Source organism: Trichosurus vulpecula, chromosome 5 (genome assembly GCF_011100635.1).
Source record: "Trichosurus vulpecula isolate mTriVul1 chromosome 5, mTriVul1.pri, whole genome shotgun sequence".
Taxonomy (NCBI): Eukaryota; Metazoa; Chordata; class Mammalia; order Diprotodontia; family Phalangeridae; genus Trichosurus; species Trichosurus vulpecula.
Genome location: NC_050577.1, coordinates 132306174 through 132325011, shown reverse-complemented (window position 1 = coordinate 132325011; position 18838 = coordinate 132306174). Strand labels below are relative to the sequence as shown.

General features: G+C 34.8%; 1 protein-coding gene across 1 annotated transcript in view; it reads left to right on the top strand.

The window, feature by feature from the left end:
* LOC118851064 (ankyrin repeat domain-containing protein 26-like) overlaps positions 1–18838 on the top strand; it is a 107043-nt gene that overhangs the window by 72692 nt on the left and 15513 nt on the right. The window contains exons 20-24 of the mRNA XM_036760634.1: positions 698–881; positions 6887–7015; positions 8259–9215; positions 12065–12211; positions 17144–17256. Coding sequence (XP_036616529.1) covers positions 698–881; positions 6887–7015; positions 8259–9215; positions 12065–12211; positions 17144–17256 — 1530 coding nt within the window. The remainder of the gene's footprint in view (positions 1–697; positions 882–6886; positions 7016–8258; positions 9216–12064; positions 12212–17143; positions 17257–18838) is intronic.

Below are 18838 nucleotides of genomic sequence, written 5' to 3'. Positions count from 1 at the left end.
GATTTAATTTTGCAAAATGAAGTAAAAAATCAACTCTGAGTAATAAATAGTAATGGGAAAATGGAAGAACGAAATGCAGAAATCATTCCCCACACCTGATTTTAGTGAGGAATTTTATCTACTTCCCCCTCTCCACTTTTTACCTGAGTCATTCAAATGCATCTAAATATAGAAATTTTGAAGAAGTCATTTCTTCTAGGTCTTCTGCAGTACAGGTCAGTAAAAGTTTAAAGCCAAGAAGGCAGGCAGGGAAGGAGGGAAATAGATGTGTGTGTGTGTGTGTGTGTGTGTGTACATACATGTCCCATTATCCAATTTATGGAATTTCCATTGAATACAAAAAGCCAAAGCACCCAAACAACTATGTGATATATTTTTGATAGAAGTTTAATGCCCTGGAGTAGCCTGGATAGAGAAATGTTTATGTCTCATTTCTGACACATCCTGACTTTGTGCACCTGTGTGATTTATGTTAATTCTCAGTGCCACAGGTAACTCTCTAAGGCTCAAAATTGCAGGGCAGGGAACAATCTGTATTAGTAGAGGGAGTTCCTTAACAGTGAGTTCCCTACTTGGATCCAGTTTCCCCCCAATTAATGTTCTTTTCCTTCAGACATCCAGATGAGTATATTTAAATGACATTATATTCCTCGTTTCTCCTGAACTGTCATTTTTTAAAAATGCTATTTTAATCTAGGTTTACACTGAAGCAAGAGGAAGAAAAGCGAGTGACTGCAGAAATGCTATTTCAAAAAATTAGAGAACAGTTAAGAAGAAAAGAAGAACAATGTAGTAAAGAAGTGGACCTAAAACAGCAACTTGAATTCACCCTCAGAACTCTGGACCTTGAACTGAGAACAGCAAAAAATAATTTGAAACAGGTAAATTGGAATTTATTTTCTCCTTTTTTAAAATTTATTTCTTATTTTTAGTTTACAACACTCAGTTGCACAAATTTCTGAGTTCGAAATTTTCTCCACCTCCTGCTCCTTCCCCTTACCCCCTCCTCCCAAGACGGTATGTAATCTGATACAGGTTCTCCATATACCTTCACATTAAAATTATTTACACAATAGTCAAGTTGTAAGAAGAATTATAAGCAATGGAATGAATCATGAGAAAGAAGAAACAAAACCAAAAAAGAAGAAAAAAGGAAAAAAAGAGAGAGCAAATAGTTTGCCTAAATCTACATTCAGACTCCATAATTCTTTCTCTGGATGTGGATAGCTTTTTCCATCATAATTCTTTTGGAGCTGTGTTTGAACGTTGTATTGCTGAGAAGAGCCAAGCCTATCAAAGTTAGTTATCACAGATACCGTGCGTCTGTAATCGTGTATAATGTTCTCTTGGTTCTGCTCCCTTCACTCAGCATCAGATCACATAGGTCTTTCCAGGTTATTATGAAGTCTGTCTGCTCCCCATTTCCTGTAGCACCATAGTAGTCCATTACCTTCATATACCACAGCTTGTTCACCCATTCCCCAATTGATGGGCCTCCCTTTGATTTCCAGTTCATTGCCACTACAAAAAGTGCTGCTATAAATATTTTTCTATATATGGGTCCATTTCCCACTTCTGTGATCTTTTTGGGCTATAGCATTAGAAGTGGTATTACTGAGTTAAAGGGTATGGACATCTTTATAGCCCTTTGGGCATAATTCCAAATTGTTCTCCAGGATGGCTGGATCAGTTCACAACTCTACCAACTATGTAACAGTGTTCTAATTTTCTCATGTCCTCTCTAGCATTTATGATTTCCTTGTTTTGTCTTGTTGGCCAATCTGACAGGAGAGATGTGGTATCAAAGAGTTGTTTTGGTTTGCATTTCTCTAATCAGAAGTGATTTAGAGCATTTTTTCATATGCCTATAGATATCTAATTTCTTCTTTTTAAAAACTGCCTGTTCATATCCTTTGACCACTTATCAATTGTGGAATGACTTGTATTCTTATAAATTTAACTCAGTTCCCTGTATATTTTAGAGATGAGGCCTTTGTCAGAGATACTGGTTGTAAAAATTCTTTTTCAATTTTTTGCTTCCCTCCTAATCTTTGTTGCATTGGCGTGGTTTGTACAAAAACTTTTCAATTTGACATAATCAAAATTAGCCATCTTGCATTTTGTAATGCTATTTCTTGTTTGGTCATAAATTTTTCCCTTCTCCATAAATCAGGTAAATTATTCCTTGCTCTCCCAAATTGCTTATAGTATCAGCCTTTATTCCTAAATCATGAACGCATTTTGACTTTATTTTGGTATATGGTGTAAGATATTGGTCCATGCCTGGTTTCTGCCGTATTATTTTCCAGTTTTCCCAGCAGTTTCTGTGAAATATTGAATTCTTAAAATAGAAGCTGTACCCTTTGGGTTTATCTGAGAGTAGATTGCTGTAATCATTGACTACTGTGTCTTGTGTACCTGACTTATTCCAGTGATCCACCACTCTATTTCTTAGCCAGTACCAAGTAGTTTTGTTGACTGCTGCTTTATAATACAGTTTAATATCTGCTATGGCTAGGCCACCTTCCCTGCCATTTCTTTTCATTGGTCCTCTTGATATTCTGGACCTTTTGTTCTTCCAGATGAATATTGTTGTTATTTTATCCAGCTCTGTAAAATAATTTTTTAGTAGTTCAATTGGTATGGCACTGAATAAGTAAATTAATTTAGGTAAAATTGTCATTTGTGTTATATTAGCTTGGCCTAACCATGACCAACTGATGTTTTTCAATTTATTTAGGTCTGACTTTATTTGCGTGAAAAGTGTTTTGTAATTTAGTTCATATAGGTCCTGAGTTTGTCTTGGCAGGTAGACTCCCAAATATTTTATAGTGTCTACAGTAACTTTAAATGGAATTTCTCTATATTTTGCTGTTGGGCTTTGTTAATATTATATTGGAATGCCATGGATTTATGTGGGTTTATTTTATACCCTGAAACTTTGCTAATATTAGATATTACTTCAAGCATTTTTACTTGATTCTCTGGGATTCTCTAAGTAAATCATATGATTTGCACAGAGTGATAATTTAGTTTCTTCTTTGCTTATTCTACTTCCTTCAATTTCTTTTTCTTAATGCTAAAGCTAACGTTTCTAGTACCTAATTGAATAATAGGTGTGATAATGGACATCATTGTTTCACCCCTGATCTTATTGTAAACGCATCTACCTTATCCCATCACGTATAATGCTTGCTTATGATTTTAGGTAGATGCTACTTATGATTTTAATGAAGGCTCTGTTTATTCCTATGGTTTCTAGTGTTTTAAATAGGAATGGGTGTTGTATTTTTTCAAAAGCTTTTTCTGCATCTATTCAGATATTCATATGGTTTCTGCTGGATTTATTATGGATATGGTAATTTATGCTGATAGTTTTCCTGATATTGAACCAGCCTTGCCTTCCTGGAATAAATCCTACCTTTTCATAGTGTATTATTCTCATGATAAGTTGCTGTAATGTTTTTGCTAATGTTTTATTTAAAATGTTTGCATCAATATTCATTAGGGAAATTGGTCTGTAATTTTCTTTCTGTTTTTTGACTCTTCCTGGTTTAGGTGTTAGTACCATATTTGTGTCATAAAAAGAATTTGGTAGGACTCCTTCACCTATTTTCCCAAATATTCTATTAAGTACGGGAACTAATACTTCTTTAAATGTTTGATAGACTTCACATGTAAATCCATTTAAGCCTGGAAATTTGTTGCCTAGGGAGTTCGTTGATGGCTTGCTCAAATTCTTTTTTTTTAAATGGTGTTTTTTAGGTACTTTACTTCCTCTTCTGATAACATGGCCAGTTTATATTTTGTAAATATTCATCCATTTCCCTAAGATTGTCAAATTTATGGGCATACAATTGGGCAAAAGAATTTCTAATTATTGTTTTAATTTCCTCTTTACTTTTCCTCTTCCTTCCTTGGAAGTGAATTCACCCTTTTCATTTTTGATACTGGTAACTTGATTTTATTCTTTTTTTAAATCAAATTGACCAAAAGTTTATCGCTTTTATTGGTTTTTTCATAAAACTAGTTCTTAGTTTTATTTATTAGTTCAATAGTTTTCTAGATTTCAATTTTATTAATCTCTTCTTTGGTTTTCAGTATTTCTACTTTGCTCTTTAATTGGGGATTTTCAATTTGTTTTTTTTTTCTATCATTTTCAGTTGCACACCCAATTCATTGATCTCTTTTTTCTCTATTTTATTCATGTAAGCATTCAGAGGTATAAAACTTCCCCTAAGAATTGGTTTTGCTGCATCCCATAAATTTTGGTATGTTGTCTCATTATTGTTATACTCTTGAATGAAGTTTTTGATTGTTTCTATGATTTGTTCTTTTATTCACTCATTCTTTAAGATTAGATTATTTAGTTTCTAATTAATTCTCAGTCTGACTTTTCATTGTCCTTTGTTACAAATAATTTTTATTGCATCATGATCTGAAAAGCATTGAGTATTTCTGCCTTTTTGCATTGAATTGTGAGGTTTTTTGTCCCAGTACATGGGCAAATTTTGACTATGTGCCATGTACTGCTGAGAAAAAAAATATATTCCTTTCTATCCCCATTCAGTTTTCTCCAGAGTCTATCATATCTATCTTTTCTAAAATTCTATTCACCTCCTTAACGTCTTTCTTCTTTATCTTGATTTATCAAGATTACATTTATCATGTTCAGAGAGGGAGAGGTTAAGGTCCCCCATTAGTATAGTTTTGCTGTGTCTTTTTTCCTGTAGCTCCCTTAACTTCTCCTCTAAGGATCTGGATGCTATACCACTTGGCACATACATGTTAAGTAATGATATTACTTCATTGTCTATGGTGCCTTTTAGCAAGTTATAATTTCTTTTCTTAGCTTTTAAAATTAGATCTATCTTTGCTTTTGCTTTGTCTGAGAGTAAGATTGCTACCCCTGCTTTTTTTTTTGCTTCTGCTGAAGCATAGTATATTCTACTCCAGCCTTTTACCTTTACATTGTGTGTATCCTACTTTTCAAATGTGTTTCTTGTAAAGTACATATTGTAGGATTTTGATTTCTAATCCATTCTACTATCTGCCTCCCTTTTATGGGAGAGTTCATTCCATTCACATTCACAGTTATGATTACTATCTGTGTCTTTTTTCCATCCCATTTCCCCCCCATTTATGTTTTTATTTGTCCCTTCCACTCCTCAAGAGAATTTTGCTTTTGACCACTGCTTCCCTCCACATTCCCTCAATTACTACTTCTTTCCTCCCTTCTAACCACCCCTCCCTAAATTGGAATTTAAAAATCACTATTTCCATCTTTTCTTGTTAAGAATATTTTTGGGTTCCTGAGAAGTGGGGAGATGAATATTGTAGTCTTTTTAATCCTAAAAATGGGCTATGGTTTTTATGTCCAGTATAACAAAGTTGGGTTCAATCATTCGTAAATATGTATTTATAAATATATAACAAAAACAGAGGAAAAATTTCCCATATTTTAGCATTTGAATGTAAAATTACATTCTAAATAGCCACAGGAAAGGTAAGGCGGAGCTTGTACTTTTTAAAGAATGTCTCACAGTAGAGAATCAGTATGGTGTCATGGATAAAACTGGCCTCAAATCCAGGAAGATCTGGATTCAAGTGTTGCCATGGACACATCTTGACCGAGAAACCCTGGGTAAGTTATCTCACCTGACCCTAGGCCAGAGGTTTTAAACTCCCTAAAAGCTGCCCAGAAAACTCAGTACTGAGGGGATCTGTTTGACACTACTGCTCTATCCTTAGCCTCTATAAGAATGTAAGTTCCAGAGAACTCCTCTCCATTGCTAGAGAGAGTTTCTTTACCTGAAAATTCACTGGGCCAATGGAATTGCAGGTTCAATCACTTTTCCTGTTCCTTTTATTACACTTTGACTCACATCCTTCAGTCTTTCATAAAATTTTATGGTTCTCCTGAATCTTTATCTCTTATTCAATTAAAATTATCCAAGCCTCTCTAAATGGAGGAAATGGAAAGTCTTAATAAGTCAGAGCATGGGACAGAATATATTAATAAGATGAAATTCAGTAAGAATGAATGTAAATTTTTATGCTTAGATACAAAAAATTAGTTTCACAAACATAAGTTGAGGGAAATATGGTTAGATAGCATTTTGTCTGAAAAGGTGTAGGAATCTTAATGAGCTCTAAGCTGAATTTGAGGCAGTGCTGTTATTTGGCAACCAAAAAGCTAGTGTAATTTTGGATCTGATTCAGAGTAGCATAGCTTCCAAAACTGATGAGGTAAAATTACCTCCGTACTCTAACCTGATCAGACTTCTCCTGTACTATTTAGTTCATTTGTGGTTGCCCCAGAATTATGGTAGGATGGCAAACAGGATGAGGAAGGGCCTTGAGTCCATGACATATGAAAATCAATTAAAGGAAGTGGAGATGTTTATCCTTACCTCTTAAATTTTTGAAGGACAGTCTTGTGGAAGAAGAATTAAGGTTGCTCTTCAGCTTATGGGATAGAACTAAGAGAAATGGAGAGAAGTTGCAAAAATGTACATTTTTAGGGTTAATATCAGGAACACAAATGCTAAGTAATAGAACCATCCATGAACAGAATGAGTTGCCTTGAGAGCTGGTGGCTTCCCCAACTTGTGAAGATTTCAAGCTGAGGATGAGTAAATTCTAGTAAGTGTCAGGTATGTAATGATGGATATGGATTGGATTGAATATTTGTTGAGGTTCCTTTACAATTCTGAAATGCTATGCTTCTTGTTGCTTTACATTTTCAGTAGCCTACTTTTCTGAGATTTTTTTCAGCTATTTTCCATCCTTTTTCAGATTCTATATTCCACTTAAACATGAAATGTTTTGCTGACTTTTGAAAGAAAAAAGATGATTAAAAATTTTATGAAATTGTTGTCTGCAGGTTGAAGAAGAACGAAATGACACTCAAAGACAACTTTCCCAGGAGCTGAGTGCCAGAGCTTTGCAAGCCAGAATTTGGAAGCAGAATGAAATAGAAGTAACTGCTTCCAAAATGATTCAGACTTCTGAGGTATTCATTTTGGTCATTTTCAAAACGAATTGCATATTTAGCATATTTGAAAAGTCCTCCTCAGTCACATCCATCTGTCTGTAGCAGGCAAGTAGTGATGCTCATGGTGACCAAAATCAGTGCAGGTCGTTCGGTTGTTTCTTTTCCTTGAATTGAATCATCCCTCCAGAAACTGAAGTCTGCTTCTACTGGAAAAGTCTGTGCTTCTCAGTAGGGCTTCTGTCCTTTCTGGACATAGGAAAGGGGCAGTTCCTCAGTTTCATTAACCCCTAAGGGGAGAAAGGAATTCAGCCAGCTAGAAGGTGACATCTCAAAAACAAACTTCTTTTCTTTCTTAATTAAGTGATTTCATCTGTTTGTCCTTTCCAGGGCAGAGACTAGGGGCTACAAAAGTCATGATAATAGTTTGATCTATTTCCTATTGTTGTCTCACTCATGTTTCATGAAAGAGAAGGAATAAAAGTATTTGCAACAAGAATAAATTTCACTTAGATTTCTAAAATAAGGTTCTATCCATTACATGGATGATAGAAGCACAAGTTCATCAAATGCCTAATTTAGGATTTTTTCATTTTTTTCATTTTTCTTTTTTTTCAACAGTGGTTTTGAAGTAAATCATTCAGGTTGTTGGCCCTTAGTAATCTTTTGGTGCTTTGGCATTGGAGTGCTTCATTTAACTAAACTGCTGCCTATTCATATTCTCCTCCTGGATTTATAGAAGGGATCTCATAGAATGGGACTTTTAAGCTTTTTGACATAGCTGATTCCACCTATCCGGAATGGGTCCCCATGCTCCTGGACCATGGGATGGGAGTGCAACATCAACTTTTTATACTTTGGTCTCAATAATCATTTCATTATTCCTTTAAAATTTGATGGTCAGGGTTAGGTTACTATACACTGACCACAATCTGGGCCTCACTTTTCCAATCCCTAAAATGCAAAGTTTGGACAAGAACACCTCTAAAAGTTTTAAATCAATGATGCTATGAAAATGCTACAGATCTATCAGAGAACAAATTGTTCTCAAGGTGTGCACTAAGGAATTTTAAGACTGTTATCACTTCATTGGTCTGCTGCTAAGATAATTGTACCAGGACAACTCCTGGCACTCCTTCAATTTACTTTTTCTTTGAATACACTATGTTTCTTAGAGCTTGAGGGTTTATTTTTAATTACTAAGGAAAAATCAGAATGCATAATTTTATTTTGAGTAGCATTTTTTCCTGTTCATTGTGTTTAGGTTTCTGATAGCAATGAAAAAGAAAAATATCTGCTGAATAAAAATCAAACCCTACAGAATGAAGTTGCCATGCTCAAACTGGAACTAGACACAGTAAAAATTAAGGATCAGGAAAAAGAAAATCAATATACAGAAGAAAATGAAGTTTTAAAAGAAAAGTTTGATGAGCTTCAAAAGGAATTAAAACTGAATGAAGAAGCATTAACAAAAACAATATTCCAATATAATGGACAAGTAAATGTTCTAACAACTGAGAATGCAGTGTTGAACTCTAAATTGGAGAATGAAAAACAAAACAGAGACAGACTAGAGACAGAAATTGAATCATACCGTTCCCATCTGACATCTGCTATTCGTGATCATGAACGAAGTCAGACATCAAAACTAGACCTTGAACAAACCTTTCAGCGAGAACAAGATGAGTGGCTTCGTTTACAGGACAAACTAAATCATGAATTTTCCAGTCTAAGAGAGAGCAATAGTGTCCTTTCTCAAGAACTCTCTAAAGCTGAAAGTAAAGCCAATAGTTTAGAAAATGAGCTATACCATGTACGTGATTCCCTCAGAGAAAAGACACTAATTTTAGAAAGCACACGGAGAGAATTGAACCAGGCTCAGTCTGAAGCAAAAGAACTTGAACACACAAATCAAGTGGAGAAGGAAAAACTGAACGAATATATCATCAAACAAGAATCTAGCGAAGAAAGAGTTGCTCAAATCCAGAGTGAAAATATGTTGCTTCGACAACAACTGGAAGGTGCCCAAAGCAAAGGCATCATTAAAGAAAAGGTACTGAGTGACACTCAGGTACAATTTATTGATCTCTTCAACAAAGTTCGTGCTGATACTGAAAAACAAGCTCTTATGGTAAAAGAAAGAAATAAAGAGTTAATCAGTGAATGTAACCACTTAAGGGAGCAAATGTGTAAATATGAAAATGAGAAAGCAGAAGGAGAGGTAAGTGCTTAAATAATATCATTTGATAAGCATTTAACTTTTTGAAATGAAATTCAAAGTAATTTTCAAGATAAATTGGAAATTTAATTTTCAGCCAGTAGATGATGTTATTAACTTTCATTGTAAAAATTCTGACATGTAAAACAGGAGAATGGGGAAGCAATAACATGATACAAATCAACCTGATATCCTTCTTTTAGATAAGATGACACACTTTGCTTTAAAATATTATGTAGCTTATAAAATTCTAAAGGCAATATTGGTTTAATAAAGGTTGATAGTGTTCACTTTTAAATAAATACTGATAAATTTATAATTCTGATAATACTCCTAATATTCCATTTTAAAATTGCAATGAAATAAGTTATTTGAAATTCTAAAACTTAAGACAAATCTTGCAAAATTATGCTAGGAATAATGTAACGGTTCAAATTAGATGTCTCAATTGACATACTGTGGGGTATTATAGTTACCCTTTTCATAAGTATTTAAACATGCTTATCTATCTGACTAGTTTTTATTCAAACTAATTTGAACTAATTGTAGAAAAATTAAAGGCTGGATCATAATTTTAATGAAATTCCAAAGACTAGCCACTACTTTCCTTTAAAATTTAGGACAGTAATTCTATTCAAAAACACTATGATGATGCATTAAGCATTAGTTTTTTGTGTGGTACTAGTGCCATTTTAAAAAAAATGTGTTTTTGCTTTCCTACCACTTATTTTTTGATTTATCTCAGTATTTTTTTTACTGTTTTACTAACAATTCTTCCCCAGTGTCCAAAATTGCAGTTTCTGGGATCATTGCCTTTTAATTGTTGAAGAAGAATAGCTTTTTACATTCTAATAGCATTTCTCATTATCTGTGATTTTTCATATATGCAATGGGTGGCAGGACTACCAAGTATTGTACTGGGTAACAATTTCACATAAAATTTTGTAGATTTTATTTTAGCGTATATGATCATGCAATTGAATCTAGTCATTTCATATGAGAATTTAGTTTACTTGTAGGAATTCATTTAACTATGCCAGTTTTACCCTTCACAACTTTATATTGGCTTATTTTAGCTTTATGTTTCCTTTAAAAAGTTTACTAGACTTTAGTTAAATTTATTTTTACAAGATACAAAATATATCTTATCTAATAAAAGAAAAATTTGATTTCTTTTGCTTTTTGGCTTCATTTGATATTAATAATTTGTTCAGTAATTTGCTTTGCTGTATAGTGAAAATGAACAGAATTTTTTATAGCATATCTGTATATTCATATACACATATATTTGTGTGTATATATGTATGCATACATATATGTGTGTGCATAAATATATGCATGTAGGTATTCCTTCTTGGTTAGTGAATGAAATGAAGTGACTTCCCTTTACCTGTGACCTTCCACCTTACTGTGTATACATAAGTGGGAAAAAACTGCCATATTTTCTTTGATTTCTCCTTTTTCTGTCCATTGACTGCAACCAGGAGTGTAATTCCTATCCTAACATAAAAAGGAACTGCTTTGGAGGCTTGGCAGGGACAGTGGAAGATGTGAATAGTAGCTAGCGACCATTTTTTTGGCTGTCAGCAAACCAAATCATTCAAGTCAAGTGCTTTTACCAAGCCTGACAAGCGTCTCAGTGCATATGGTCATATGGTCATTCTCCAGGACACACTATGAGTGGAAAGACAATGCAACTTTTTAAAATAGATGTCCTCATTCTTAAAGGGCAGGTGCACAGAAATAATAACTTTTCTGAAAAATGGGAGGGGAAACACCTAATATTTCTATCAAATATAGGAAGCTATACATTCTTCCCTCTCCCATCCCCCCATCTTCCACCTGAATTACACATAAAAATGTTACCCACATATGGCTTTGGAGGTGGTATAATTCTCAAAAAAGAGGTAATGGGGAAATCAGGCTGAATGCATTCCTTTACGAGGAGGATACTGAGCAAGTAGGAAGATAGCATTTGATCCATGCTGAATAGAGGGTGAGTGGTGTCACGGGCTTCCAAAGCCTCGTGACTACGCTCGGGGTTCCCCCCAAGCCCCAGGCCTCTGCCTAAGCAAAGGGCCTGATCTCGCGGACAATGTACGGGGCGGGAGCCGAACAAGATGGTGAATGACTCCGTTTATTATTTCAGCAAGCAGCACATTTATACCTTTAGTGACGTAGGTACACTCTTTGGTTACGTGGGTGATAGACAGGTAAAGCTAATACACCTGGGTCCTAGGACCACCCTGACTCCGCCTACTCTCCTCCCACACTACCCAAAGCTCCCTGCGGGCAGGCAGTCCAGGCAAAGACCGGAAACTCCACGTGGTCCAAGTTCCACATGCTCTGCCAGAGAGCCGGAAGTTCCACGTGGTCAGGCAGGTCCGACCTGGAATTGCCAGGGAGGCAACAAAGGCGAGACCCCTCCTCCTGGCTCCACCCACATCCCAAAGCCCTGAGTCTATCTCAGCAGGCCCCTGGGCCTGGAGGTCTGAGGAGAGCAGGGCTCAGCTCTAACTCAGCCCGTAACAGAATGGTACAGTCAAAAGAGCTTTGTAGTCTCAGGAGCTAAGTTCCAATCCTTTTCTCTGTTAATTACTACTTTTATGACCTGGAGTAACTCATGAACTATTTGAGGTTTAGTTTCCTCATCTGCCAAATGAGGTGGTTGTATTAAATAGTCCCTAAGACTTTTTTGTTCTAAATCTATAATAACTATGAATACATTCATGAAATTAAGTTACATGTGAAAATATTTATATCAATTCGTTTTGAAGTTATATTTATTTTATATAAGTTAATATTGATCTATGAAATAAGTAGCAGAAATAATTTGGATATATTTCTATCAGGCTACAGTAAGAAAGCTTCAAGAACTTGCTGTTTCCTTAAAAAAACAATCCATGACAGAAGCTTCAGTAGAGATTACATCACTTTATCGAAATGATTTAGAAGATAAGAAAAAACTGCAGGAGGAAATAGATCAAACGAAAAGTAAAGTATGTATGCAAAAAATTAGTATTTGTCACTGATTAATGGAAAGTGATTTCAGCATGACCTTTTTTTTTACCAATATTATATATTTTCTGAACATTGTGCCTATCATTTAAACTGACTTAGAACAAGACAGATAACCTCCACCATTTGTACTCTTAAATTGGAATAATTATATTCACTCTTTATGTGGTTGACAATTTTTGTTATTTATCCTCGCAGAAAGAATGAGGTGTTTTCCAGGTAACAATAATAAGTAAATCATATCTATCATACTTTTTCTCATTTAATCCCCCAAACACCTCTGTGAAATAGAAGTTATTTGTGTGCTTCTATTCAAATTACTCCTTGAACTAAAGCAAAATGATATTACTTCACAATTTGTAAATATATAAATTATATATGCAAACTGAAATTGAGAATTAAAGTAATTAGTTGGATAATCTCATTATTATAATCTACCTTAGTCAAACTGATCTCACTGTGTTGATTTCCATCTCCACACCTTCAGTCATGCTCTTCTTCTTGCTTAATTATACTTCCCCATCAGCACTATCCAGAACCTATGTATTCTTCAGCACCCTGCTTCTCAAATACCACCTTCACCTCTAAGATCATTTTGAATTCCAAAAGTATGATTCTTTTGCCATAAGCCTTTTATTGACTTTTCAGCCCTATTGATTTCATAATCTTGTGAATTCCACTTTTCATCTGATTCCATATAATTTAGTATTTAACTCTATATTGATAGCCTTATGGTGTTCTCATCTGTTATCAAAGTAGCATTTCCTATGTCTAAGTGTTGTTTCCCCAACTATATTGTAATTCCTTGAGTACAGAGGTTATTCATACTACATTATCTTCCCTAGAATTTCCTTTTCACAACATGTTCTTAATAGAAGTCATAGTTATTATTTTAGTAGTAGTAGTAGTAGTAGTAGTAGTAGTAGTAGTAGTAGCAGCAGCAGCAGCAGCAGCAGCAGCAGCAGAAGGAAAAAAGAAGATGCTAACTAAATGTCTATTTGTCAACTTTGTCATGAGTTTCAAGTTCAGCTAAAATTAAAATTGCTCCAAAGTAATATTTGGACTAAAGCACTTTGAATTTTTCTAGTTTGATTTTTTTTATAAATTTTTAATTTCCCAGAGTCCTCCGATGGTGAAATAGAAATTCAGTACAACATTGTTTTATTAATATTATTATTAAAACCTGTTATACTGAAGGCTAAGTTAATCATAGAATAATTTCACAGTCAAATTCTCCTAAAGTGTTCACTTCATTACTATAAAATACATTTCTCCATTATCAGTTGCTTTCCCACATTTATATGTAGTTAAAGGTATGGAATTCATCATTGTACCAGTCAAAAATATAGAAACGGATATTTCTGATCTTCCTTCAAAACACATTTTCAACCTAGTACCCATCATCAGTGATAAAGTAATGTAAATCTGTGCCAAAGCAGCCAAAAACAGAGTTTTTGATGATGAAATATTTCTCTGCTTATAGGCACCTTGGTGGAATTATGGATAGAACTTCAGGACTGGAGTTAGAAAATCTGACTCCAGGTGTGGCCTCAGATGGTATATGTGTGATTCTAGGCAACTCACTTAGTCTTTCTCAGTTTCCTCACCTGTAAAATGGGGATAATAATAGCACCCACCTCCCGGGACTGTTGTGAGAATCTAATTGGATAATAATTGTAAAGCTCTTAGCAGAGTGCCTGGCACACAGTAGAAATGTAACAAGTTTGTTTCTCTGCTCCAAAAACATGAAGGCCATTGCCAATTATATATAAGTAATCACTGCCTCCCACATTTTGATAAACACCTCCTAATGTTGCAAAACAGTTCTCTTACCTGGTTAACTTCAGTATACTTGTCTTAACTAAGAAATTATTGTTAGGTCCAATCTCATTCTCATGAAAACTTCTTTTCTTTCACATTTGCATGCTTGAGAAATTAATCTAAGTTTCAGAAATCCGTATTGGAATGAAATAAGTTTGTTTCCCAATTAACTCCCCTATGACTCTTTATTTCCCTTTTATTCTTTTTGGCCCACATTGATTAAAATATTAACGTTCTAAAGGTTTTGGCTTCAGTCTGCAGTCTAGAAACTAGGTGTGGACTGAGCCCTAGAAGGTATATAGCAAGGAATCAATAAGTTAGAGTCTATTTTTGGCAATATGAATCAGCTCAGTTAATTGGCATTTAGGGAAAACTGGTACCATTTCTTCCCAGTCTTCTTTTCCTCATCATGCAAGTAACTAAGTTTTTACTATATAAGAATTGAGGCAAATTACTGTTTCTTCCTTGTTCAACATTTAATTCCTCAAGTAGTGAATGTCAGTGATGTGTATTACACTATGATGGGTTATCAGGTTACAAAGATTAATTCTGAGAATGCCCTCTGTTCTTGAAGAATTTGTAGTCTCATTGGGAAGCCAATTCAAAATAGAGGAAGTTCATTTATAATACAAGGTAGCATATAAACAGCTGTTGAGTGAATGACATGCATGTAAATATTTATAAAAGGGAGAGATCACTATAGTTGGAGATTAGAGCAGATGGTACTTAATCCAGCCCTGTTCTTCCCAATGCAGACAAAATATTCAATGCAAATTTACTGAGTTAGCACCTCTATTGGAAGAGCAATTGCCAAATAGCTAAATTTAATAACATAGATTTTAGATATTTGCATCAAGATAAATTATTAAAAAACCTACATCTGAAGGTGACTTTTCCAAGATTTTGAGTCCTGGCTCAGCCCTTTGCTATCCATATGACTTTTGACAAATGGTTTCCTGTCTTCAGGCCTCAGTTTCCTCATTTGTAAAATGATGTACTAATTCATCACTAGGATACCTTTTTGTTCTAACATTCTATAGTTATAAGTGAGTGAATTCTAATTGCTTATTCTTTTTGTCTAATCAGCCTTCCCAAATCTACACTGAAAAATTACTTAATTAATTCCTGCGATGTCCCTATACAATATATCCCCATTAAATACTGAAATAATAAAGAACTAAATTGAGTTGTGGTACAAAATTTAGAAATGAATGGCATTTAGAATGGCATATGCACTGTGTACTGCAGGCAAAAATATCAAAGAATGTAGTAAAGACAAGGACCATTCTTCGAAGATACCAAGGAAAACTTTGAAGAAAGGTTAGAACTTTGAATTGCCTTTGAGGTTTGGGAAGGGATAAATAGGAATGGAGAGCAATACAGTCCAAGAAAATAGAAAAAAGCGTAGGAGTGAGAGCAGGGTTGCTTTAAAGAATCTAGAAATAAAAGTTGGAAAAAACATGATGAGGTTAGATTTTAGAGGAAAGAAAGCAGAGAATTTTAGCCTTAATCTGGTAGCCAATAGCAGTCCCATTGTAGGTTCCTGAGTAGGGCATTAATATGATCTAAACAGTGTATTATAAAGATTGACTTAGCATCTTGCAGCAAGGATTGATGTGGGGGCAAAATTAGAACAGAAAGACCATGTAGCACTTTTGTTTTTAATTAAAAGAAAGGCAAGTGACCTAATATTGCTGTGCCTGTTTTCCTAATCTGTAAAATGAGAAGGTTGGACTAAAATGTTCACCTCTCAGTTTATGATCCTCTGCTTGAGGTAATGGGTCAAGACTAAGGTGGCAGCCATGAAAAATAAGAAAACAGAAACACTGTGAAGGGATGATTTATAGGGATAAGACATGACAGATAAAAGAAACAGGATCTTCGGTTGTGGTGAAGTCAGAGAGTAAGAAGAAAGGTTTTTTGGTAAGGATAGAACTTCTGCCTATTGAGAATGCAGTTTCAGTACACTGGTAGAGAGGTAATCCAGATTTCATGGAAATGAAGAAAAGCACTATATTATACACATAGAGAGCTAGCCTCAGTCAGGTAAACATGGGTTCAATTCCCAATACTAACATAAGTGGCTTTGTGATCCTGGGCAAGCCTTGTAACCTCTTGGTGCCCTAAGCCATTCCCTAAGATTCTTAGAGTTGCAGATTCTAAATAGCAGCCTAAGTGCAGGGCCTATTTTCTTTGATAGATAGAATTTTTCACAGAGAATTCCGTATACCAGTTAAATCACAGATACAGACCAAATAAATAAGCTAACAATCATAGATAAATAGATGAATGAAATGGGAGTAAGAGATGAATAAATGGCAGCTGTGAGATAATCAAACATTGGATAAGTTTAGAAGCAAAGTGGAGACATAGGAGTGAACCTAGAAAGGGCAGCAGAATTCAGCAGAATGAGGAGAGTTCTTCCTTTGTAGGACAGAGAAGAGCACTAGAGAACGGAGAGGTTGAGAACCTTGAAAGGAAGTTGAGAAGGGGACAGGTCATTTACCTGGCTCATAATCTGGAGCAATCGATAACAACTCAAGGAGAATAAAAAAAAACCCACAAATATAGACAGGTTCCATCTTAGCCAAATACAAAGATATCTGGAGAACAGTTTTATAGTTTTACCTCAGAACATGTATATAGGCATTTCAACATACGATTGCTTAGAACATGGGCTAGGTATGTCAACACATAGGGGAAATGGGGAAATTACCATTTCCCTTGGCTCTAGAGAAAGGGGAAGGCCAATCCTTCTCCAAGGTGTGTTGGCAAACTTGGCCCACATGCTATCTATTCCTGTGCATTTCAACCATTTTAGAATTTATTATTAGTGTAAGTAATACCTATATTGAAATCAAATGAGAACATTCATTGATCTAAATTTCAAAAAAAGAAATAGTTTGTAGTAAAATCAGAGGAAAGCTATGTTGTTTTAAGTACGATCATTTTGAAATTCATATTTATTTTGATTTTATAATCTATGCTTAAACTGATATCTACAGTTGGAGCTGGAGTTAATGAAAAGTGTTCTTTTTTAAAAATGCAGTTCATTTCTTTTAATCTTTTTCTTTGTAAAAATGTTTTTAAAGCTTAATACTGAAAGGGAAAAATTAAAGAAACTCATCGAGTTAAAGCAATTTCTGGAAAATCATCTAGAACAAGAAAGGACCAGGAATGATGAATTACAGAAAGACCTCAATGGGTAAGATCCTTTTCCCAGACTGTTTCAACCAAACATTAAGTAAGCAAGGACTTAACTACTTTGTTAACTCTTAAGTACAAATTCATTTTTTATTTTGTATAAGGAATTAAGGTGGAAAATTTTTTTTACTGCTTTCTCTTTTAGAATGCTAAAGTAATTAAGTGCCTTTGATTAAGGCTAACTAGGTATGGAGCCACAGGCCCACACCCTTTTGATGATTAGGTGTGAAACCTTCTGACCCTTAGAATGTATATATAAACTCGAAGGTTAGAATTTTATTTGGGGTTCTCACTCACTGGAACAGTGTTGGTGTGGAGACTCTGGGTAGCCCCTTTAGCCCCCTGGCTTTGAAGAAAAGCCAGATGGTGGTGCTTCTCTTTTTGGTAACTATATATATGACATTTTGATCAGACAAAGCTTGTCTGTTGAATTGTGTTATTTGATATGTTGATATTTTCTGTTTGTAATTTCTATTTATATTTGTTCTGAAGTTCTGGGTGCTGCCATTTGCCCCTAAACTAAGTGAATGATATATGTATATTTGATTAAAGTGAGATTTTTATCCCCTTAAGGTTGTTTTCCTTAGAAAAGCAGGTCAAAGATCCTGTGCTGGGAGCCCTTCTGTGTGCTGGTTTTGTTGGTCTTTCACCCCCACCACAGCTGCTAGCCACATCGTTGTTACATAGGTTAACACTTGGATAATTACAGCATGTATAATTCTAAGTGAAGAAAGAGTTTTTTTTATTTTCATTTTATTTATGAAATTATTGCTGAACAACAAACCTTCTGACCTGCATCTTTGAAGTTGTAGTAGAATGTGGTATAGGACCTGTAACTTTAAAGTATGTTTCCCAAATTTTACTATACAGCATTTGTTAGTTTCCTGTTAAGTATACTATTTCAGCACATAAGTTGTTGCTATAAAGTATATCTCTGTATTCTCCATGATAATTTATTTCCTTATTTTTTACTTTTTTGTTCTGTTATCATTCATTCAAAAAGTATTATTAAACATCTGTTGTGTATAAAGTACTGTACTAATCCCCAGAACTACAGAGATCGATGACTAATACACAGTCCTTGCTTTGAAGGTGATTATAGTCTAATAAAAGAGGTAATGTAGGGACTCAAATAATGCGTACAAAAAGAATGTGCAAGTGCTTAAGAATGTTCCAAAGAAAATGCAGAGACTGAAGGAGGAAAAGTTCTCTTGACTTTGTGGGATCAGCAAGATTCCATTAAGGCTACGGCTTTTAAGCTAGACCCTACAAAATTTCTTGGTCTGGAATTGAAGGCCCTTCACAATGTGGCCTTTCCACACTTAAATTATATTATTGCCTCTTCTACAACTTAAGCTCCTGTTAAACTGGACTTTTCTCTGTCCTTCAAAGCATGCGTTACCCTTTCCCACATCTGCCCTGTGCCTGTGATGTTCATCCGTGGCCTCTGCACTCATCTTCTTCCAAATGCAGCTCCTCTATGGGGCCTACTCTAATTTCTTGATAATGAATGATGTTCACCATCAAACCTCTCATCAAAATTTCTGTTATACACCAATAAAGCTCTTACATTTTGTTGTATA